Raw genomic sequence first — 22,871 nt, forward strand, 5'->3', positions numbered from 1 at the left:
GTGCAGAAATGTGATGAACAGACTTGTAGCATAGGTTGCATCCTATGACGGTGCCACGTTGAAGTCACTGAGTTCTTCAGTAAGGCCATTCTACTACCAATGTTTGGCTATGGAGATTGCATGGCTGTGTGCTCGGTTTTATACACCTGTCAGCAACGGGTGTGGCTGAAATTGCCGAATCCACAAATTTGAAGGGGTGTCTTCATACGTGTGTGTGTGTGTGCGGGCGCGTACATGGGAGTTATTTTTGAATATGAATTGAGGGCATCACTTGTTCTTGTTCTCGAGTGTGTACGGTATATGTGTTTGTAGAGTATGAGTGTTCATGTGCAGAGCCACAGGAACCAGACAGCTCCCCAGTCATCTGTCCTCTGTGTTTATGATGCTGTTTCCTGTGATAACTGTCCACTTCCTGTTTCTGGCCTAACCCAGAGTATTTATGGACACATGATGAACACAATCAGGACCAGGGCTATTATCAGTTACGCAACTCTAGGGTCATGTGAATGCTCAACAGCAAGTGGAGGGGGATGACGAAGGAGGGTATGGAGAGATGGAGAGGGATATGAAAGCTAGAGGGCTAGAGACGGAACATGAGAGAGGGAGAGATGGTAGAAGATATGTAAAGGCATAAGTAGTGAGAGACTGTGATCAAGAGTGAAAGAGCGTGAACAGAAGAGACATTCAGCGTGATGGAGGTAGAGAAAAAGGGATAGGGAGGAGAGCGAGGTTCATTCCAGCTTTGATAAGTCATGCTGCCTCTGATGTCTTTGAAGTGCAGGGAGGCATGAGAGGTGGAAACGGCCAAATTAAAGGGGTGGGGATGGGAAAATCAGTCTCCACAGCATATAGCGCTCAACATTGCCTTTAAAGGGTCAATCAGAAGTTGCTACATACATTTTGGTACTCAGAAATTAATGATATGTACCCACTGATTCTTCAAGATATAACTTATAAAGTCCTCATGAGCTTAGTTCAACTGTCGTACCCCATCAGAAACCAAAATATAAGCTTGTTTTACTCCAATGTTTGTACACAAAATAAATGTAAACAAACACTTGTATAGTATAGCCTCAAAACATGGTTAAAACTATACATGTGATATCATGGATGGTCAGTCCTTGCATCCATAGCTGAGAAGTTGAGAACTATGAATTTGAGAGTGGTTACATTTCTCCAGCCCCGTCCCTCAGCTTTTTACCGAAACGGGCGGAGAGAACGCTTTGTTACCGTTTCAACTGCTGATTGAAGCTTTAAGACATGGATACTTGTAATCAAGGTTCACTTTCATTCTTTGCCTTTAAACTGATGTGAGAGACCTCCTTAATCTATCCTCAGGAACGCTTGACCACTGACTCACCCAGTGTAACCTCCCCCCTTCCCCTTGACACAAACACTCCATTTACTGGAAACTCACTCTCACTCTTCCCTGTTGGCACACATTTTACAAGGTTCTAAAAAGTGTCTAGTCAATAGAGGAATTTAGGTTGGTTCTAGGGAGGATAGTTTATTTCCTCCTGCTGCTGCTACTGGTATGAGTGATTTCAGGTACTGATGCCAAATGTAATGTGAATGTAATTATTTGATCAGGGACTGATGCTAATGTAACATTAATGTAAATATTTTGTCTTTCTTTCCCAGAGTGAAGAGTTCCACATTTACACTCAGTACTGCACCAACTATCCAAGGTAAAGCAACCTCAACTATGACTTCTGACACCAGATTATTTTATGGTACTTGTGTGGTAAAATCAAAGGCTACTGTCTATATTTGGGTGGACAATAAAGTTATATTCTATATTTGGGTGGACAAAGTTATATTCTACTTGTGGGATAAGTTGAGCCATTTTTTACATTGTGCTATAGGAGGACAGGCTAATTTGTCAACTCTGTCAAGGGAAATATAGTATTCTTAGTATTCTTTCTAACGAAGTTATCTACATGTAACACTGTGTAAAAAAAAATAGGAACACCTTCCTAATATTGAGTTGCACACCCTTTTTCCTTCAGAACAGCCTCAATTCGTCGGAACATGAACTACAAGGTGTCAAGCGTTCCACGGGGATGCTGGCCCATATTGACAATGCTTCCCACAGTTGTGTCAAGTTGGCTGGATGTCCTTTGGGTAGAGAACCATTCTTGATACACACAGGAAACTGTTGAGCGTGAAAAACCCAGCAGTGTTGCAGCTCTAGACTCAAACCAGTGCGTCTGGCACTTACTTCCATACCCCGTTCAAAGGAACTTAAATATTTTGTCTTGCCCATTCACCCTTTGAATGGCACACATGCACAATCCATGTCTTGTCTCAAGGTTTAGAAATCCTTCTTTAACCCGTATCCTCCCCTTCATCTACACTGATTGAAGTGAATTAACAAGTGATATCAATAAGGGATCACAGCTTTCACCTGGATTCACCTGGTCAGTCTGTCATGGAAAGAGCAGGTCTTTGTTTTGTATACTCCGTGTAGTCTGCCCCACTCATTGTGTGTGAGTGTGTGTCAGAGGATGCTGGTGGTAGGGGCTATAGGAGGACAGGCTAATTTGTAATGGCTGTAATGAAATACATGGAATGGTATCAAACATATGGAAACTACATTTGACTCCATTCCAGCCATTACAATGAGCCCGTCGTCCTATAGCTCTTCCCACCAACCTCCTCTGGTCCGTGTTTGACAGTCTGTGTAGTATGAACATATATAGAAGTATAATCTTCCTCCTTGTGATCTGCATTTGCATACAGGTGAATCTCACCTTCAAGTTCTTGATTCCCAGAGTGTCGTATATCTTTGTACTGTCTTTATAGAGCTACAGTACCCCAGCCTCTCTCTCTGGGTAGCCCTGATATACATCCCAACCCAACAGGAGTCAGTCTGCATCTCCCTCTCTATTTAGTTATTTATTTGAAAGGGAGCCTGTTGACAGAGTTACAGCCCCTATTCTGACAGATGGGTATTATATCCGCCACCTTATCATACTCAGTGGCTGGCTTTAATGTTTTATTTCACCTTGTGTGAACAACGTCTTGTCATAGGAAACCATGTGCGTGTGTGCATGTGGTGTGTCTTGGGGCCGAAAATGTGAGACAATTCTTCACAATGAAGCCTAATGAGAGCAGTGCATTTCACAATGGTTGTGACACATTACAAGCCGTACACCATTGGCTGCGACATGTCTGAAGTGTTGTTTTAGCATTGTGCATTATGCTACTACTGACAAGTGATTAGTAGTTGATGGTGATTATTTAAGTAGTTAAATATAGCGTGTGTCCACATTCCAGTGCAGCTCTCCACAGGGCTCACATTGTTATCTCTGTGAAACCCAACCTGAGAGCTCAGAATGACGGAGATACATCTACAGCCTCGGTTCCTACTGTAGTTGTGTGTGTGTGTGTGTGTCAGTTGGGCCACCAGTCGTTAGCTAGGGTCACCAGCTGTGTGAGGTGGTGGTTGACAAACACATACACACACATGCGGACATACAGTGCATTCAGACCCCTTGACTTTTTTCATTTTTTGACCCCTTTTTCTCCCTGATTTCATGGTATACAATTGGTAGTTAGTCTTGTCTTATCACTGCAACTCCCGTACGGACTCGGGAGAGGCGAAGGTCGAGAGCCGTGCGTCCTCCGAAACACAACCCAGCTGAGCCCCACTGCTTCTTGACACAATGCCCACTTAACTTGGAAGCCAGCTACACCAATGTGTCGGAAGAAACACAGTACACCTGGCAACCGTGTCAGCGTGCATTGCTCCCGGCCCGCCACAGGAGTCGCTAGTGCGCGAATGGACAAGGACATCCCTGTCAAACCCCCCCCTAACCCGGCCGACACTGGGCCAATTGTGAGCCGCCCCGTGGGTTTCCCTGTCATGGCCAGCTGCGACAGAGCCTGGACTCAAACCCAGAATCTCTAGTGGCACAGCCTTAGACCACTGCACCACTCGGGAGGCCCTAGACCCCTTTACTTTTCTCACATTTTGTTACATTACAGCCTTATTCTAAAATGGATGAAATCGTTTTTCCCCCTCATCAATCTACACACAATACCCCATAAAAATTTGTTTTGAATTTTTGCAAATTTATGAAAGAAAAAAACACATTTACGTAAGTATTCATACCCTTTACTCAGTTCTTTGTTGAAGAACATTTGGCAGCAATTACAGCCTCGAGTCTTCTTGGGTATGATGCTACAAGCTTGGCACACCTGTATTTGCTCTGTCAGGTTGGATGGGGAGTGTCTCTGCACAGCTATTGTCAGGTCTCCCCAGAGATGTTCGATCATGTTCAGGTCTGTGCTCTGGCTGGGCCACTCAAGGACATTGAGACTTGTCCTGAAGCCACTCCTGCGTGGTCTTGGCTGTGTGCTTAGGTTTATTGTCCTGTTGGAAGGTGAACCTTCGGCCCAATCGGAGGTCCTCAGCTCTCTGGAGCAGGTTTTCATCAAGGATCTCTGTACATCGTTCATCTTTCCCTCGATCCTGACAAGTCTTCCAGTCCCTGCCTCTGAAAAACACTGCATGATGCTGCCACCACCATGCTTCGCCGTAGGGATGGTGCCAGGTTTCAATATTGGTTTCATCAGACCAGAGAATCTTGTTTCTCATGGTCTGAGAGTCCTTTAGGTGCAAACTTCAAACGGGCTGTCATGTGCCTTTTTACTGAGGAGTGGCTTCCGTCTGGCCACTCTACCATAATGGCCTGATTGGTGGAGTGCTGCAGAGATGGTTGTCCTTTTGAAAGGTTCTCTCATCACACAGGAACTCTGGAGCTCTGTCAGAGTGACCATCGGGTTCTTGGTCACCTACCTGTCCAAGGCCCTTCTCCCCCGATTGCTCAGTTTGGCCGGCTCTAGGAAGAGTCTTGGTTTTTCCAAACGTCTTCCATTTTAAGAATGACTGTGTTCTTGGGGACCTTAAATCCTGCAGAAGTTTTTTGGTACCCTTCCCCAGATCTGTACCTCGACACAATCCATCTACTTACAAACACTCTGACCTCACATGGGCCTTTACATGACCTTGCACTGTTCCCTAAGACAGGACTGTGTGTGTGGGATCTGTCATTCTGTATTTTAATTGGGCTACAATATCTGTCATTGTTTCCTAGGATTAATATCATATTTTATTTTTCCTTCTCTCCCTCCATCTCTCTCTCTGCAGGTCAGTGGCTGTGTTGACTGAGTGTATGAGGAATAAGGTGTTGGCTAAGTTTTTCCGGGAGCGTCAGGAATCTCTGAGACACTCCCTGCCTCTGGGCTCCTACCTGCTCAAGCCAGTGCAGAGGATCCTCAAGTACCACCTACTGCTGCACGTCAGTAATACACCTACACACACACACACACACACACTGACATCACACTAGCAAAACCCCACATAAGCCTAACACTCAGACCACAAAGAACTGTGTGTACTGTAATATACTGTATGTAAAGTTAGCCACCAATCTATTTTTGAACAAGCTAACCCTACTGCCAAGAAATACCGGGCCAACATAGCTGGCTACTGCAGAAACAGATGGTACCCAGTCTAACGTACATTACCCACTCTAACACTGGGTGTGTTTTCTGTCCCCTGTAGGAGATAGCCAACCACCTGGAGAAGGACACAGAGACATATGAGGTGGTGCAGGAGGCCATAGACACCATGCAGAGAGTGGCCTGGCACATCAACGACATGAAGAGGAAACATGAACACGCCGTCAGGCTGCAAGTAAGACTACACTTGCAAATGAACATGCTCTCACACATATACACATACACATAGGCACACATGCTCACACATACCTGCATATGCAGTCAGGATTTTTACTATAGTCTGGTCATGGCAATAGACTTATGTAGGGCAGGTACAAACACACACACACACACACCTGTCATGTTACAGGTTGGCGAATACACACACACACACACACATGTTATAAGTTGGTCAACACACACATTTATTCTGCTCCAACAAAGTACATTTGGAAAAGTCTGCATCTTAGTGGTTTGAATTAGACTGTGACATTAGTGGCTGTCCACATATCCTCCCATTGTTTCCCTAGCTTTCACCAGTCTTGTCTGCTTCCCAAATGGCATGCTATTCCCTACATAGTGCACTACTTTAAAACAAATAATTAAAGCCCTATGGGCCGTGGTCAAAAGTAGTGCACTATAGAGGGAATAGTGTTCCATTTGGGACGTAGACTCCGTCTGTCTCCGCTAGGTTATGCAAGACATTGTTTTCCAGGGCTAATGATGGCCTTGCATAACACAGCCGGCAGATAAAAGAGAAAGTAGCTTTATTCAGTGGGGAGGAGGATGATCAGATGAGTAAAGGAATGTGTGTGGAAGTATTTACTTAGGATCTGAGGAAGATTGCTTAGCTGACCTGTCTAATTCTTTGTCCTTTTTTGCCTCTCTTCTCTCCTCTCACCTGTTTCTCTTAACTCATTCTCATCCTATTCCTCTCTTTCCCACTCTCCCACCTCTCCTCCTCCGCTCTCTTTCCCACTCTCCCACCTCTCCTCCGCCGCTCTCTTTCCCTCTCGCTCTCTCCTCCTCCTCTCTTTCCCACTCTCTCCTCCTCCTCTTTCCCACTCTCTCCTCCTCCTCTTTCCCACTCTCCACCTCTCCTCCGCCGCTCTCTTTCCCACTCTCCACCTCTTCTCCGCCGCTCTCTTTCCCACTCTCCTCCGCCGCTCTCTTTCCCTCTCGCTCTCTCCTCCTCTTTCCCACTCTCTCCTCCTTCTCTTTCCCACTCTCTCCTCCTTCTCTTTCCCACTCTCTCCTCCTCCTCTTTCCCACTCTCTCCTCCTCCTCTTTCCCACTCTCTCCTCCTCCTCTTTCCCACTCTCTCCTCCTCCTCTTTCCCACCTCTCCTCCGTCGCTCTCTTTCCCTCTCACTCTCTCCTCCTCCTCTTTCCCACTCTCTCCTCCTCCTCTTTCCCACTCTCTCCTCCTCCTCTTTCCCACCTCTCCCACCTCTCCTCCGTCGCTCTCTTTCCCTCTCACTCTCTCCTCCTCCTCTTTCCCACTCTCCACCTCTCCTCCTCCGCTCTCTTACCTCGCCTTCTCACTTACTCTTCCCCCTGTCCTCCTCACTCACGCACTCACTCCCACTCACTCACTCCCACTCACTCCCACTCACTCACTCCCACTCACTCACTCCCACTCACTCTCACTCACTCCCACTCACTCACTCCCACTCACTCACTCCCACTCACTCACTCCCACTCACTCACTCCCACTCACTCACTCCCACTCACTCCACTCACTCCCACTCACTCCTCTCACTCACTCTCTCTCTCACTCCTCTCACTCACTCTCCTCTTCCCTCCCCCTCTCTCAGGAGATCCAGAGTCTGCTGACCAACTGGAAAGGGCCTGATCTGATTGGCTACGGTGAGCTGGTTCTGGAGGGGACATTCCGTCTGCAGCGGGCCAAGAACGAGCGCACACTCTTTCTGTTCGACAAACTGCTGCTGGTCACCAAGAAACGCGAGGAGGCCTTCACCTACAAAGCCCACATCCTGGTCAGTCACAACACTAATGCTAAAATATTTGACAGAAAATACCTCTCAAAACTTCCTAAGGTATAGCAGTCTTTATACTTCTAACCCAAAGTGAGACTAACCATAATACTAACCATGTCTCCGTCATTATAGTGTTGCAACCTGATGTTGGTGGAAATCATTCCGAAGGAGCCACTCAGCTTCAGTGTGTTCCACTACAAGAACCCCAAACTACAGCACACCGTACTGGTAAAGTAAAACTACACCCCACAAACCAAAATGACTGCATATTCAACAGTCGATTTTACAGCATAGAGTAAAAGTAGCCTGTGCTATCCCACCTGTGCTTTGCCAAGCCCACCACTCCTACTTGCCCAGACATGTTGAATTGTTAATGGTGAATGAGAAGGGTTGCTTGTTTCTCAACATAAGTGTTTTGGAAGGGACTTCAAACACCACCATAATGTGTGTTATGTAACAACACATAAAAGAGTTGAAGGGCATATCCCATTGTTGTTATGGGTTTATCATAGTCATCTTATACTTCATTTAAAGCTAGAATCCTTAATTGAAACATTTTCTCCCCGCTCCTGTTTTGCTAAAAAGCTAAGGGATGGGAGTAACAGCTTAACTTCTGTCCCCTCGCCGGGCTCGAACCAGGGACCCTCTGCACACATCAACAACTGACACCCACGAAGCATTGTTACCCATCGCGCCACAAACGCCACGTTCCTTGCAGAGCAAGGGGAACAACTACTTCAAGGTCTCAGAGCGAGTGACGTCACCAATTGAAACACTATTAGCGCGCACCACCGCTAACTAGCTAGCCATTTTACATCGGTTACACTCACCCCCCTTTTCCGCAGCAACCAGTGATCCGGGTCAACAGCATCAATGTAACAGCTTAACTTCCGTCCCCTCGCCCCGACCCGGGCTCGAACCAGGGACCCTCTGTACACATCAACAACTGACACCCACGAAGCATCGTTACCCATCACGCTACAAAAGCTGCGGGGAACAACTACTTCAAGGTCTCAGAGCGAGTGACGTCACCAATTGAAACGCTATTAGCGCGCACTCCGCTAACTAGCTAGCCATTTCACATTTGTTACATAGGCCTGGAGAAATTTAACCACACTCAAATTCATAGACAGAGCTATGGATGCAAGGACTGACCATCCTTTATATCAAATTAATAGTTTTAACCATGTTTGGAGGCTATACAGTGTTTTGTTTACATTTGTTGTTTACAAACATTGGAATAAAATAAGCTTATATATTGTGTTCTAATGGGGTCCGACTATTGAACTAAGCTTATGAGGCATTTAGAAGTTATATATCTATTTATTTTTGAAGAATATATCATTCATTTATAAGTACCAAAATGAATGTAGCAACTAAGGATTCAAAATTTAAAGTCTAGTTTAATGTCTCTCTCCTTCTATCCTCTCTGTTGTCCTGTGTTCCGCCCCCAGGCCAAGTCTCAGCAGGACAAACGCATGTGGATCCTACACCTGAAGAGACTCATACTTGAAAACCACCCGGCTAAAATCCCAGCCAAGGTGAGACACGGAGCAAGCAATGTGTGTCCTCACTAATGACATTAACACAACCTTGAGTGGGAGGTGGAATGGTCTCACTCGCCCTCTTTCATTTTCGATTACCCCTCTCGCTCGGTCTTCCCTTCCTTCTCTCCACCTCTCCTTAGCTCTGGTTAAAATGGAAAATTATGCTTTTGTCTGGGGGAAATCCTTGAGAGGGTTCATAGTAATTACATGAAAGGGATCTCGTTAAACTTGATGCTTGTAAAGTAGTCCGCTTCTGTTGGAAAAGACTACTGTCTAGCGCCATCTAGTGTAAGGTAGCCCCCCCCATATCTTCTACTTCAATTATTTATTTATAAAAAATTTGACCTTTATTTAACGAGGCAAGTCAGTTACGAACAAATTCTTATTTTCAATGACGGCCTAGGTACAGTGGGTTAACTGCCTGTTCAGGAGCAGAACGACAGATTTGTACCTTGTCAGCTCGGGGATATGAACTTGCAACCTTCCGGTTACTAGTCCAACGCTCTTGCTGAATTCTGTAATATGGCGCTCACGTTAGTGTTTTTTTCCCATCTGTTTTTTTAGGCCAAGCAGGCCATTTTGGAGATGGATGTTATGCGTAAGTATCCATTTGATATTGGTTGAAGCCTCTTGTGAATATTGTCAGATCATTATTTGGGTGCTTGATAACATTCCCTCTGTCCTCTCCAGACCACCCAGGGTTTCACTACAGTCCTGACGGGGACAAGAGGAGCCCCCACACCAAGGAGGGCTCCACCCCTCGACGGGTCCGCAGGAAGTCAGGTGAGAAACAGGAGGGACAGGAACAAGGTACTGTAAATGATCAGTGCTGATGCCAATGGACTGGGCCAGTTTCTCTGACTCTGTGACATGTCCTGTCTGTCTCTCCTCAGAGCCTCTGTCCAAGTTACTGAAGAACGCTAAACATGGTGTCAAGGAAGATGGCTCAAAGGTCAGCTTAAACCCACATTAGTAATTTATGGATGGTGACACAATGCTACAGTTACACAAAGAAACAGTGTTATATCCATATAGATCCTATTAAATGAAAAGAGGGGCTATGTCATGAACAATCAAAAGTTCCAGAATGGTATGATAATGGGTGCTGTTGTGGGCAAGGAGAAATTATTGTCTTAACATGCTGTCTAGACCGGCGCACGCATGTTGATTTCAGACGTGATCAGGACATGCATGTTGAAATATCAAAATTAACTCTGAACCAACTATATTCATTTATTAACTGTGTTAACTTGCTGTTGCTAGCTAATTTGTCCTGGGATATAAACACTGTTGTTATTTTACCTGAAATGCACAAGGTTATTTTTCTCCGACAATTAATCCACAGATAAAAGGGTAAACCTAGTTAGTTTCTAGTAAACTCTCTTCTTCATCTTCTTGTTCTTCTTTGTACTTTATATGGTGGTTGGCAAATTTAAGGTGCATTACCACCACCAACTGGACTGGAGTGTGGACCTCAGTTCATATTTCAATCACCCACATGGGTATACAGTATACTCCTAAAAACCAATGAGGAGATGGGAGAGGCGGGACTTGCAGCGCGTCAAGCGTCACAAATAAAACCACGTTCTATTTTAGCGCCTGGCTACGCAGACGCTGGAGAGCAGTTTGGATGCAATGATTAAATAACATGTACATTTATTTAGCAACGCGACACGAGCGGTGTGTTCAGCATGTGATATCAAACATAACACAATTATTGTAAACCTAAAATATTGTTGTATAATTATAAATAGTTTATACTGGTTTTATATACATTTATGTATAAATAGTCTCTAAAATATATGTAAACAGACTGTAAATGTGTGTTTTTATGAAAAGCTATTTTTGTGATTTACAACTTGTCTAAGTCCTATCATCAACAGATTTCAGCCAGTGAATGGCTGTGGATTGACTGCGTTGTTTGTATGGAATGTTGGCATATTGGCAGTTACTTTGAAACAGTTATGGAATCATTCAACTTAAACTGGTTGGCTAACTAGCTAACAAACATACAGTGCAGATAATCTTCAAATTCATTGTTTTACGCCATATCTTATCACAGCACTGGCTGACCATGGTTGACCAGCTCCCTTACCAAAATGGCTGAACTTTTATATCTGTCATAAGAAGGTTCATGTCCATTTTAGTATTATCATTCTTAATTCTATGATTATATCACCATTTTAGAGTAACATTTTCAGATAGTTTAGGTGTTATTTGCAACGGTTGCTACACTCCTCAATCACGCACACATTTAACACTCTCTGGCTTATCACCCTCTCTGTAGCGGATGAGTCTGGGTGCCACCCTGCTCTCCCCCGTGTCCCAGCTGGCTCTGGGCACTATTGGTCGTAGCCGCAGCCTGGTCAACCAATCACAGGAGTCCCTGGACCCTGGCGACCATTTTGACCATAGCGACAGGGAGGACGGGGAGGAGCCACACCAGCAGGATGCCGACGATGAGGACGACAGTGGCCTGGTGAGTCTCTCCTACCTACCCACAATGCATCAGTTTGACCTTTGAACATCTTTCTCCTCATTCAAGTTTATCAGATTTGCCTGATTTGATTTTGATCCTTAGCCCCTTGCTCTAGCCTCTTTGCAGGTAAGAAGGGATTAGATAGGTAAAGGCATGTTAACTACACAATTTTCTAACTGTGTGCAGGGTGGGGGAAAGAGACTGCGAGTCCCAGAGAAGTCTAGCAGGAAGAAGTTGAACCAACAGGCGTCTATGGACAGCAGCATCGACCAATGGAAGACCTTCAACATGAGCGCCTCAGACCTACAGGTGACTGACCCTAACAGTGTGATGTCAATGACTAGTAGGAATAGTTGCGTACAGGACTTAACGCAAATTTTAAAAAAGTAATCGCTAGTACATCGGCATTTGCACATATTCAAAATAATGTAATTTCCCCTCCCTCCATCTCTCCTTCTCTCCAGAGGGCTAACAAATCTCTTCAGGGAGGTCACCACCCTCCTCTCCTCAGGACGCCCCGTGTGACAGAGGAACCTCCGGACACCCATGTCCCCTCCATGCTGGTCCCAGGGGGTGACCCCCAGACGGTGGGGAACATCTGGGCGGACCACCGTGTCCGCAGAGCCATGTTCCCTACGCGTCAGCGCACCATGAACCCTGACGAGGAGGACGAGGACATCTACCAGATGTTTGTCCCCACCGAGCCCGGCGGGCAAGAACCAGAACCACTTCCTGTTAGGTTAGAGGTCACATCGTCTCCCAGCAAGACCCAGGGACGACCCTGCAGCTGGCACATGGAGCAGGTTCCCACGGTGCAGATAGACCCCCCATCCACCAGAGACAGCAGAGTGCTGCGGAGAGCCAGCAGCGTGGGGGAGAAACAGACTGGCGGCCGACACAGCCCCCCTGGTCAGGATGATGACCAGGAAGGGATGATCCACACTGAATCGTCCAGCAACGACATTTCGGGATCGTCGTCGACCGAGCAGCTGATGATAGACGACATAGAGAACATTTACGACAACATCAGCTATGAGGACCTGAAGAGCATGGGGCTGATCAGGAGGGAGCAGGAGGGTCGTGGGGCCCAAAGAGAGGCCCCTAGAGACACACAGTGCCCTGGGGCTCTAAACACAGGGGTCACTGGGAGTATTACAGAGCCTCTTATGGAGCCAGACTGCTTGTCTGACAGTAACCACTCCTCCACCGCCCTGGACGGGGTGCCATTTGGGACGTGTGCCCTGAAGATCGGGGAGGAGGAGAACATTTATGATACTATCTGCTTTAGGCAGCCCCCAACCAAGGGTGACAGGGATGGGGACAGACCTGCACAGGAGAGGGACAGCCTGTTGCCGTCTGCCTCTGAGCCTTACCTGACGGGCTGTGAGAGCCTGGGGGGCTTCGTGTCCGAGGACAGCCTACATTTTGGGGAGGACGAGAGGACGGAGGATAACTCCCATCCAGTCCACGGCACCTCCGAACCGGACTACTACTCCTCATCCGCCTCGGAAACGTTCTCCCAACGTTCCCACACCGGTGACCGGATGTCGGAGCAGGTGGACGAGATCTGGAACGATTTGGAAAACTACATCAAGAAGAACGAGAAGAACGCGGACCGCCTTCCCGCCGCGTTTCCCGTGAGTGCCAGTGAGGCCCCCAAGACCTCGTCGGTCAAGAGCAGCCCCAAAAAGAACAGTTCCCAAAAACATAGATCCCCTACCAAGAGCCCCCCAGCCCACAATCCCAACCCCCCCACTGTGACCCCCCCTCACCAATTCACCATCCCCATCCTCAACTTCCCAGAGCTGCTCAGAGAGGCTACCTTTGAAGATGAAGATCATTACCCCTCCCCTTCTCCCCTCACTTCCCCGTCCCTCCCCCTCCCTGCCATCCCAGACCCTGCCCCTTCCGGGACAGTCAAGACCATCCGTAACAGACTGGCCCGCCTCAGCAGTGGCAGCTTCCGTCTGGAAGATGATGATGAGCTGGGGGATCTGCCCCAACGGGACCACAGCCAAAGGGACCCCTCCATCAGGGACCTCCACAGCCTGTTCCCTGGAGAGCTGGCTGGGCTCGGGGGACTGGACTCCCCCCTGGCCTCCTCTTCTCTTCTTCCAGGGGACTCAGTGGACAGCTTCTCCCAGGAGCTCATGGACAAGACCAAGAACCGTGTGTTCTTGATGGCTCGCCAATACAGCCAGAAGATCAAGAAGGCCAACCAGCTGCTCCGCATGAAGAGCATGGACCCCGGCGACATGGGGTCAGGAGGACGCAACAGGGAGGAGAAGAAGCAGCAGAAAGACCTGGAGAAGAAGCAGAAAGACCTGGCAGCCATTTTGGAGGATAAGAAGCAAGGCGGCGCTGCCATAGGTAACAAACATAATCAGTAGTTGCTTATACAGTCATGATATGTACAGCTAACTACAGTCAGGTCAATAATTATTGGCACCCTTGATAAAGATGAGCAAAAAAGACGATATATAATTAATACAAATACTGAGCTATATTGCATGCAAAATGTAAATAAAAAATAAATTATTTTATAGTAACAATTGCTCAGAGAAATAGATTTTGTTTAACAAGTAATAAAAACAATGTAAAAAAAGATAGGGGTGTAAAGGATTGGCAGCCTGTTTCCAGTACTCCCTACCCTCGCCAAGATAACGACTGAAACATTTTCTACACAGAAAATGTTATGAAAATTATGAGATTGAAGAACACATTGGGAGGGATCTTAGACCATTGTTCCATACAGAATATTTCCAGATCTTTGATATTTATTATTATTATTTTATTTTTTTATATATTTTTAACCTTTATTTAACTAGGTAAGTCAGTTAAGAACAAATTCTTATTTACAATGACGGCCTACCAGAAGGCCACCTGTGGGGACGGGGGCTGGGATTGAAATAAATAAATACAATATAAATATAGGACACAACACACATCACAACAAGAGAGACACTACATAATGAGAGACCTAAGACGACAACATAGCAAGGCAGCAACACATGACAACACAGCATGGTAGCAACACAACATGGCAACAACATGGTAGCAACATAACATGGTAGCAGCACAAAACATGGTACAAACATTATTGGGCATAGACAACAGCACAAAGGGCAAGAAGGTAGAGACAACAATACATCACGCGAAGCAGCCACAACTGTCAGTAAGAGTGTCCATGATTGAGTCTTTGAATGAAGAGATTGAGATAAAACTGTCCAGTTTGAGTGTTTGTTGCAGCTCGTTCCAGTCGCTAGCTGCAGCGAACTGAAAAGAGGAGCGACCCAGGGATGTGTGCGCTTTGGGGACGTTCAACAGAATTTGACTGGTTGAACTGGTGTTGTATGTGGAGGATGAGGGCTGCAGTAGGTATCTCAGATAGGGGGAGTGAGGCCTAAGAGGGTTTTATAAATAAGTATCAACCAGTAGGTCTTGCAACAGGTATATAGAGATGACCAGTTTACAGAGGAGTATAGAGTGCAGTGATGCGTCCTATAAGGAGCATTGGTGATGGCCGAATGATAAAGAACATCTAGCTGCTCAAGAGCACCCTTACCTGCCGATCTATAAATGACGTAATCTAGCATGGGTAAAATGGTCATCTGAATCAGGGTTAGTCTGGCAGCTGGGGTGAAAGAGGAGTGATTACGACAGATGAAACCAAGTCTAGATTTAACTTCAGCCTGCAGCTTTGATATGTGCTGAGAGAAGATACCGTCTAGCCATACTCCCAAGTACTTGTATGAGGTGACTACCTCGAGCTCTAAACCAAGGTGGGGCAAAGTACGGCCCACGGGTAGTTAGTCTTGTCCCATCACTGCAACTCCCGTACGGACTTGGGAGAGGCAAAGATTGAGAGCCGTGCGTCCCCCGAAACATGACCCAGCCAAACCACACTGCTTCTTGACACAATGCCCGCTTAACCCGGAAGCCAGCCGCACCAATGTGTCGGAGGAAACACCGTACACCTGGCGACCGTGTCAGCATGCATGCGCCCGGCCCGCCACAGGAGTCACTAGAGCGCGAGGAAATCTCGGCCTGCCAAACCCTCTCCTAACCCGGACAACGCTGGGCCAATTGTGCCCCGCCTCATGGGACTCCCAATCACGGCCAGCTGTGCCACAGTCTGGGATCGAACCCGGGTCTGTAGTGACGCCTCAAGCACTGCGTTGCAGTGCCTTGGACTGCTGTGCCACTCCGGAAGCCTCTGCAAATTGATTTTAACAAACAATTGGTCCCCCATAAAATGCGTCCCTCCATTGAATTTCAAAATCCCAATATGGCCCTCAAGCCAAAATAATTGACCACCCCTGCTCTAAAGTCTCAGAGGTAGTAATCACACCTGTGTCAAGAGGGGCATTCTTCTTACCAAAGAGAAAGCTAGTTGGACACTAAGAAAGCTTTGTTGTAGAGCGTTTAACACAAAATCCAGGGAGGGGCCAGCTATAATATAAGACTGTTTCATCACTGTATCATCTTCATTTAAATGGATTAATGGTTGAGAGAGCTTCCTACAGCCTGAGCTATGTTGTTAATGTAAATTGAGAAGAGCATGGGGCCTAGGAGCCTTTGGGTACTCCCTTGGTGACAGGCAGTGGCTGAGACAGCAGATATTATGACTTTTCACACTGCACTCTCTGAGAGAGGTAGTTAGCAAACCAGGCCTTAGACCCATCAGAGACACCAATACTCCTTAGCCGGCCCACAAGAATGGAATAGTCTACCGTATCAAAAGCTTTGGCCAAGTCAATAAAAATAGCAGCACAACGTTGCTTAGAATTAAGGGTAATGGTGACATCATTGAGGACCTTTAATGTTGCAGTGACACATCCATAACCTGAGCGGAAACCAGATTGCTTACCAGAGAGAATACTATAGACATCAGTCAGTTGATTATTGACAAGTACTTCCAACACTTTTGATAAACTGGGCAAAATAGAAATTGGCCTATAACAGTTAGGATCACCTTGATCAGAGATTGGCTTGGCGATGATAGGGGCAGCAGCCTTAAAGAAGAAAGGGTCTAAACCATGTTTTTTTGGGGTCAAGTTTAAGGAGCTCCTTTAGCACCTTGGACTCAGTGACCAACTGCAGGGAGAAACTTTGTAGTGGGGCATGGGTAAAAGAGAGAGGAGCATTGGGGCTAGTCGCATTAGAAAGGGTGGGAGATGAGGAAATGTTGGACAGGCAAGGAGGCATGGCTGAGTCAAATAGGAATCCTGAATTAATGAAGTGGTGATTTAAAGAGCTCAGCCATGTGCTTCTTGTCAGTAACAACCACATAATCAACATTAAGGGACATGGACAGCTGTGAGAAGGAGGGTTTATTCTCCAGGTCTTTAACAGTTTTCCAGAACTTCTTGGGGTTAGACCCACAGAGAGAGAACTGCTCCTTAAAGTAACTAACCTTGGCCTTGCGGATAGCCTGAGTGCACTTATTCCTCATTTGCCTGAACGAGAGCCCATCAGCCTGAGTATATGTGTGCCGAGCCTTTCTCCAAAGGGAATTCTTGAGATGGAGTAACTCTGCAAGATCACGGTCGAACCAGGGGTTGAACGTGTTTTTAATTCAAGATTTTTTTTATGGGGCGTGTTTGTTAACACCACTGAAAATATCAAAAAAGAAGGTCCAAGCATCTTCAAGCTGATTCTATACAAATTTACAGAGGCCAGGTTATGAAGGGAGGCTTGCTCATTAAAGGTTTTTAGCAAGCATCTAAAACAAATCAGGACAGATCGTTTCTCTGAGCAGCCATTACGAACACAGGCTGTAAAACAGTGATCACTAAGGTCATTACAGAAAACACCAGACTGATACCTATCAGGATTATTTATGAGGATAACATCAAGGAGAGTAGCCTTTTCTGGGTGTTTGGAGTCATACCTTGTGGGATTGGTAATAATCTGAGAAAGCTTTAGGGAGTCCCATTGCTTTAGGACTTGGTAAGGTGGTTTAAGCATGTCCCAGTTTAGGTCACCTAGCAGGACAAAATCAGACTTTGTGTAAGGGGCCAGGAGAGAGCTTAGGTAGGGTACAGACCGGTGCTGATGGAAGACGATAACACCCAGCAACAGTCGACAAAGAGCTATTTGAAAGTTAAATGCTTAAAACCAGCAAATCAAATTGTTTGTGGACAGAATTGGTGGAGACAACCGAGCACGGAAGGTGTTCCTTGGTAAAGATTGCCACTCTACCACCTTTGGGAGATTTGTCTTGCAGAACAAGTTATAACCAGAAAGGTTAACATCAGTGTTCAAAGGTAATACGCTTCTAGGTAATAGGTAATAAGATGTTAATGTGCAGAAAACCCAGGCTTTTACGAGAGCAGAAATCAGTGAAGCAGATATCAGAGCACAAGTCAGAATTGGGGCTAGCAACAGTAGATGGGCCAGGGTGTACATGCACATGTCCAGATATCATCAGCAGTAGTATAATCAAGGCACAGCCGAGAACAGGGAGAGCTCTGCAGTGATGATTTATGACATTTGAATGTGCATTCGATGGCAACAAGATCATATTGTATAGCAATTTCATCAGTTAACATGAATACAAAGTGGTTAAAATAGGATGGGAGGCCAAGAGTCTGTGTAATCAATAGAGAGTCCGAGTACCGAGTGTGGGAACAAACATAGTCTGTCCCACGGTTGGGTAAACAAGCAAGTTCATAGTCAACAAAGCATGCAGGAGTCATAAGGCAAATTGCATAAAGCTAGCCATTGTAAGTTCAGAGTCACTCACCCCAACAGTGCGTGTGTGCTGGAGGTGAGCGAAAGCTCGGGAGAGAGTGGATAGTGTGGCGAGGGTACCTGTACCCGACTGGGAGACGGGCCAGGGCAGACGGTGAACAGATCGCCAGGTGGAATCTAAGCAGCAGTGCAGCAGAGTAGGTGTCACACCCACTTTGGATAAGCTTTTTTTCTGGAGGCAGATTCCTTGTAGAAAATGCCAGGGGAGGGTCTCTGAACAGCGGGAGAGGGCTTCAAAGGCCTCTGAATTTGGGTGGGGTAGGCTGTGAGGCCCTCCTGCCATTGCTTTGGCCAAGGCATTGACACCTTTCACTTCACACCACAGTGCTAATTGAAGTTGTATCTGTTCTGTCCTAGCAAGCTTGGTAGCTTATGGACTGCCCCCTTCAATTCAAACCACATTGTTAATGGTATTCAAGGTCGCCATTTGCTTCCAATGGTCCTGGTGCCCTTGTTAAGGTCTACAGAATCAAGAACTTTAGTACCAGGACATTTTAACCAAAAACCCAGTTGCCTCTGCCAGGAAGCTGACACATCAAAGGCCACAAGTGGATCTTCCAGCAAGACAAATAACCCCAAACACTAATCAAAATCCACAAAGAAATGGTTTATTGACCACAACATCAACATATTGCAATGGCCAACTCAGTCTCTGGACTTGAACCCAATTGAAAACCTGTGGTTTGAATTGAAGAGGCCAGATCTGGAAATATTCTGTATGGAGGAATAGTCTAAGATCGTCCCCAATGTGTTTTCCAATCTCATAAAATATTTTAGTAAAAGGCTCAGTGTTGTTATCCTTGGAAGGAGAGGGTGCTAGAGTATTGAAAACAGGGGTGCCAATCATTTTTAGAATAGTTTTTATTACCTGTTGAACAAAATATATTTTTCTGAGCAATTGTATTAGTATAAAATAATGTATTTCCCAATTTTATACAGTCTTTTTTGCTCATCTTTATCAAGGGTGCCAATAATGTTGGACCTGACTGTTTGTTTGGTTAATAAAAGGACTAAACATGAATTCTGTGTATTTTATTTATATTTCTCTCTCTTTCTCTCTCAGGTGCGAGGATAGCCGAGTACTCCCAGCTGTATGACCAGGTGATGTTTAAAGACCCTCCAGGTCAGGGCTCCAGCAGCCCGGGTCCTCCTGGTTCGCACCATTCCCACCTAGGGCTGGCCTCCTCCCCATCCCTACCTGAGACCTGCTCCTCCCTGGGCCTTGGGCTGGAGGATGACTGGCTCCTCTCCACCTACAGCAACGGGGAGCTGGCCAGCTTTGTGTCGGGGATACGGTCCTCCACCCCCCAGTGCAGGCTCACAGCAGCCTGCTCCGTCCCCACCCTAAAGATCCTACCTCCCTCCCCAGAGACCTCACCCACCCAGCGGTGGAGCTCTTGTGTCTCTGCCCCCAGTGAGAAGGAGGAGCATGTGTACAGTTCTATTAAACGACACACCTCCTTTAACTCCGCCTCCTCTTCCTCGTCCTCCTCTAAACCACCTACCAGCCGCTGCCAGTCTATCTGCTCATTGGGCGACCGGCAGCAGGAGAAGGAGAATGACCTTACCGGGTCCAACCGTGGCCCGGCTGTGGTCCAGAGTTCCTCAGAGAGACTCCATGGTCCCAGTAGTCTGGGCCGGGCCGGTCGGCAGAGCAGCCTCCCGGAGCGGTCCAGTTGCGGTCACGGTCACTCTGACCTCACCCTGCAAGATGGTCAGCAGGTGGTGGTCCTGAACCGTGCCTCCGCGCTGAGCATGCTCACAGCCACCCAGAACTACCTGGCCAACTTCAAGGACAATGGAGATGACGATGATGACGATTACGTGGAGATCCGCTCTGAGGATGAGAGCGAGCGGGATCAGGACTGCTCCGGGCAGCGTAACAATGGTGGTGGTGGTGGCTCCAGAGGGCCAGCCCAGACCCAGAGTCTGCCCTGCACCCCGTTGAGGTCCTCCTGTGGGCTGACGGACCGGGAGCGTCTACAGGAGTACCTCTGGGCAGAGCAGCCGGCACAGCAGAACCAGCCCAACATCGTCCAGTCACTCAGAGAGAAGTTCCAATGCCTCAGCTCCAGTAGCTTTGCCTGAGTTGCCATGACCACCCATAACACACCACCATATGAACATACTAGTAGATGTAGTTTAAGCAAGTCTGTAGCTTTGCCTGTCTCATGACAACAAATAACACTAAACGGCTGGAGGTTTGTTAACAGGGAATGACACACTAAATGGTCAATTCAACACACTACTGTACGCACAACACTACACACCACACAGGTCTTTAGCTTTGCCAGAGTCTTCAGGACAAAAAAGTACCAATATGCATTTTTGCCTGATTCACCGGTACAACGTCACACGCAACATGCAATACTGCAGCTTTGCCAAAGTCACATGGGCAAATTTCAACATATCACAAAACAACATGCCAAATACTGCACTTGAGTAGTCATGGCAACATACATGTACAGGAACATATTAGTACTACAGAGGCACTCCACCGCCGCAGCACTTTTTACAGTCTTCCATGTCAAGCAGATTGACTTCCGTATCTATTTTAGATAAGTTGAAAAATAACTATGAAACGGTCAGTTATCATTTTAGCAAACTGGATGATATTCCTGAGTACAACAGTGTAGCTAGGGGCTCAGAGTGTATGGGCTTAACAACTTAAAGGGAAGCATACAGACCCATCTTTTAGAGATTTTGGAAATTAGTATTCCATGTACTGTACAGATATTTCTGCTAATTATAGTTATCTGTTATAGTAGTAATAGTAAGAAATAGATAACTATCCATTCATTCTAACTGTTCCCCCTTCAACAAAAATACTGACATCCCAAAAATGTAATTTGGTACACTGCTGCAGTCTGCTAGCATCTCTTGATGAGGAAATGGCACTGGCTGAATTTGAGTTGTTGCTGTAATTTGCTCTTTTGAACACCATGTCATTTTAGTTAACAACCATCTAATCAAGGTTTTCAACTTTTGTTTGAGTTACTTTTTAAAGGTTGTTTTAGCGTATTTAACTTCCTATAGCTGAGCTTACCCCTTATCAGAGGGATGATCCTATGTGACTAGTTGTCAGTGGTACTGTTTTAACTGTGCATAATACAGTGTCAACCAATTTAACACAATCTGTGCAAGCAGCTTAATGAATTTGCAATTAGCTCAGGATTATAGGCTAGGTATGGACAGTTTATCAGCAATAATATAAAGAGGATCCACACATAGTACCTTGCTGTTCATTAGGTTGAGTATATTTTACATTGGGCTGTGGTGATGTAAAGCAGTAGATAGCCTATACCAGTCTTAATATAATGATTGGGTTTTCTCAACCTGCTCAAACGCCTTGGTCATGACTAGGGGATCACGCTTTAAACAGAAAAATCTTAAAATCAAGAGAAAAGTGTGCTGATATTCAATAAGCAGCCGCGATAGGAGTTATCTATTTATTTTGAATCTGTGCGTCTGAAAATGGTAATAAGTATATTTTAGTCTTCTACATACACTACGTAGGTTGAGTGGCATAGTGCATCTTAATAGGAAGAACCTAAAATGTTATTTTATCTTATTCATTTTAAAACGTTGTTTCTAAGAGGGACCATGGAGGAGAGCGTTGAATGAGTGAATGAATGAGTGTTTTGATGTACATTTCTCTTCAACCTCACAGAATTTCGGGTCAGATTTCTTGTTTACTTCATGGGACACCCCTCACCTTCACACTACTGATCAGCACCCCACCCTTCCCACTCCCTTTCTAAACACGTTATGCCTGAATATCATCCTGATTCATTCAAATATTCACAATAATGTCATGTTAGGGTAGATTGTCACATACATTGAGTTTACTTTTTGTTTTAACTCAGACATCACTGAACAGTTTCAGTAGTGAGGATCCACACTTATTGAGAATTTGTTTCATGTTTGATCTCATCAATCAATCAATCAATCAACTTACAATGTCTTATTTATTTACAACAACAAAAAAACTATTCTTGACCCCCACACATCACTATTATGAACCGCCACAGCCAGTTTGTAAATTAGAATAATAACTTTGTTGGCTTCTTGATGAATTTCGGGACACTTTGGATAAAATTTGGTTCATTTGTTTACTGTGAATGTTACAAAAAAATGTCGTTTTGTTTTACGCACTGTTTGATTATATTTTCCTTATCAAAATAATAAATGAAAAGTTGGAATGCACAATATCATGTAAATGTATCCAAAACAACTTAAAAATATGAAGTATGTTTCTTTTATTCATTGTATATTTGTTTCTCGTGTTTCACTGGTGGGGATTGTCAACCTTCATTGAAATTGAATTGACTCTTGCACTTTTTTTTTTTTTTATTAATTATTTTTATTACATTTGATTTGTAAACACTTTGTAAAGATGTACATTTTAGGAGAGTTATTCTTGTATGCCATAGGTTTGCTATATGATGATTTAATGTTTAAGTTAAGTGTACTGTAATTTTTTTTAACTGCTAGTTGGCATTGCTCGATAAAACAAATGTATTTGAGGTCATAAATAAAATACAAAATGGGTTTCCGTGACTTGTTGAACAATTATTCATTG

At 45.5% G+C, this 22,871-nt stretch overlaps 1 protein-coding gene across 3 annotated transcripts in view; it reads left to right on the plus strand.

The window, feature by feature from the left end:
- Positions 1 to 22,849, plus strand: part of LOC110522355 (pleckstrin homology domain-containing family G member 1) — a 130,822-nt gene extending 107,973 nt beyond the window's left edge. For all 3 annotated transcript variants that reach the window (XM_036976025.1, XM_036976027.1, XM_036976026.1), the window contains exons 5-17: positions 1,642 to 1,688; positions 5,156 to 5,306; positions 5,573 to 5,704; positions 7,325 to 7,507; positions 7,640 to 7,735; positions 8,962 to 9,048; positions 9,619 to 9,652; positions 9,745 to 9,837; positions 9,948 to 10,006; positions 11,342 to 11,533; positions 11,720 to 11,842; positions 11,998 to 13,903; positions 19,353 to 22,849. In XM_036976025.1, the coding sequence (XP_036831920.1) occupies positions 1,642 to 1,688; positions 5,156 to 5,306; positions 5,573 to 5,704; positions 7,325 to 7,507; positions 7,640 to 7,735; positions 8,962 to 9,048; positions 9,619 to 9,652; positions 9,745 to 9,837; positions 9,948 to 10,006; positions 11,342 to 11,533; positions 11,720 to 11,842; positions 11,998 to 13,903; positions 19,353 to 20,377 (4,128 nt within the window). In that variant the 3' untranslated portion in view covers positions 20,378 to 22,849. The remainder of the gene's footprint in view (positions 1 to 1,641; positions 1,689 to 5,155; positions 5,307 to 5,572; positions 5,705 to 7,324; positions 7,508 to 7,639; positions 7,736 to 8,961; positions 9,049 to 9,618; positions 9,653 to 9,744; positions 9,838 to 9,947; positions 10,007 to 11,341; positions 11,534 to 11,719; positions 11,843 to 11,997; positions 13,904 to 19,352) is intronic.
- The last annotated feature ends 22 nt before the right edge of the window (positions 22,850 to 22,871 follow it).

This window comes from Oncorhynchus mykiss, chromosome 4, assembly GCF_013265735.2.
Source record: "Oncorhynchus mykiss isolate Arlee chromosome 4, USDA_OmykA_1.1, whole genome shotgun sequence".
Classification (NCBI taxonomy): domain Eukaryota; kingdom Metazoa; phylum Chordata; class Actinopteri; order Salmoniformes; family Salmonidae; genus Oncorhynchus; species Oncorhynchus mykiss.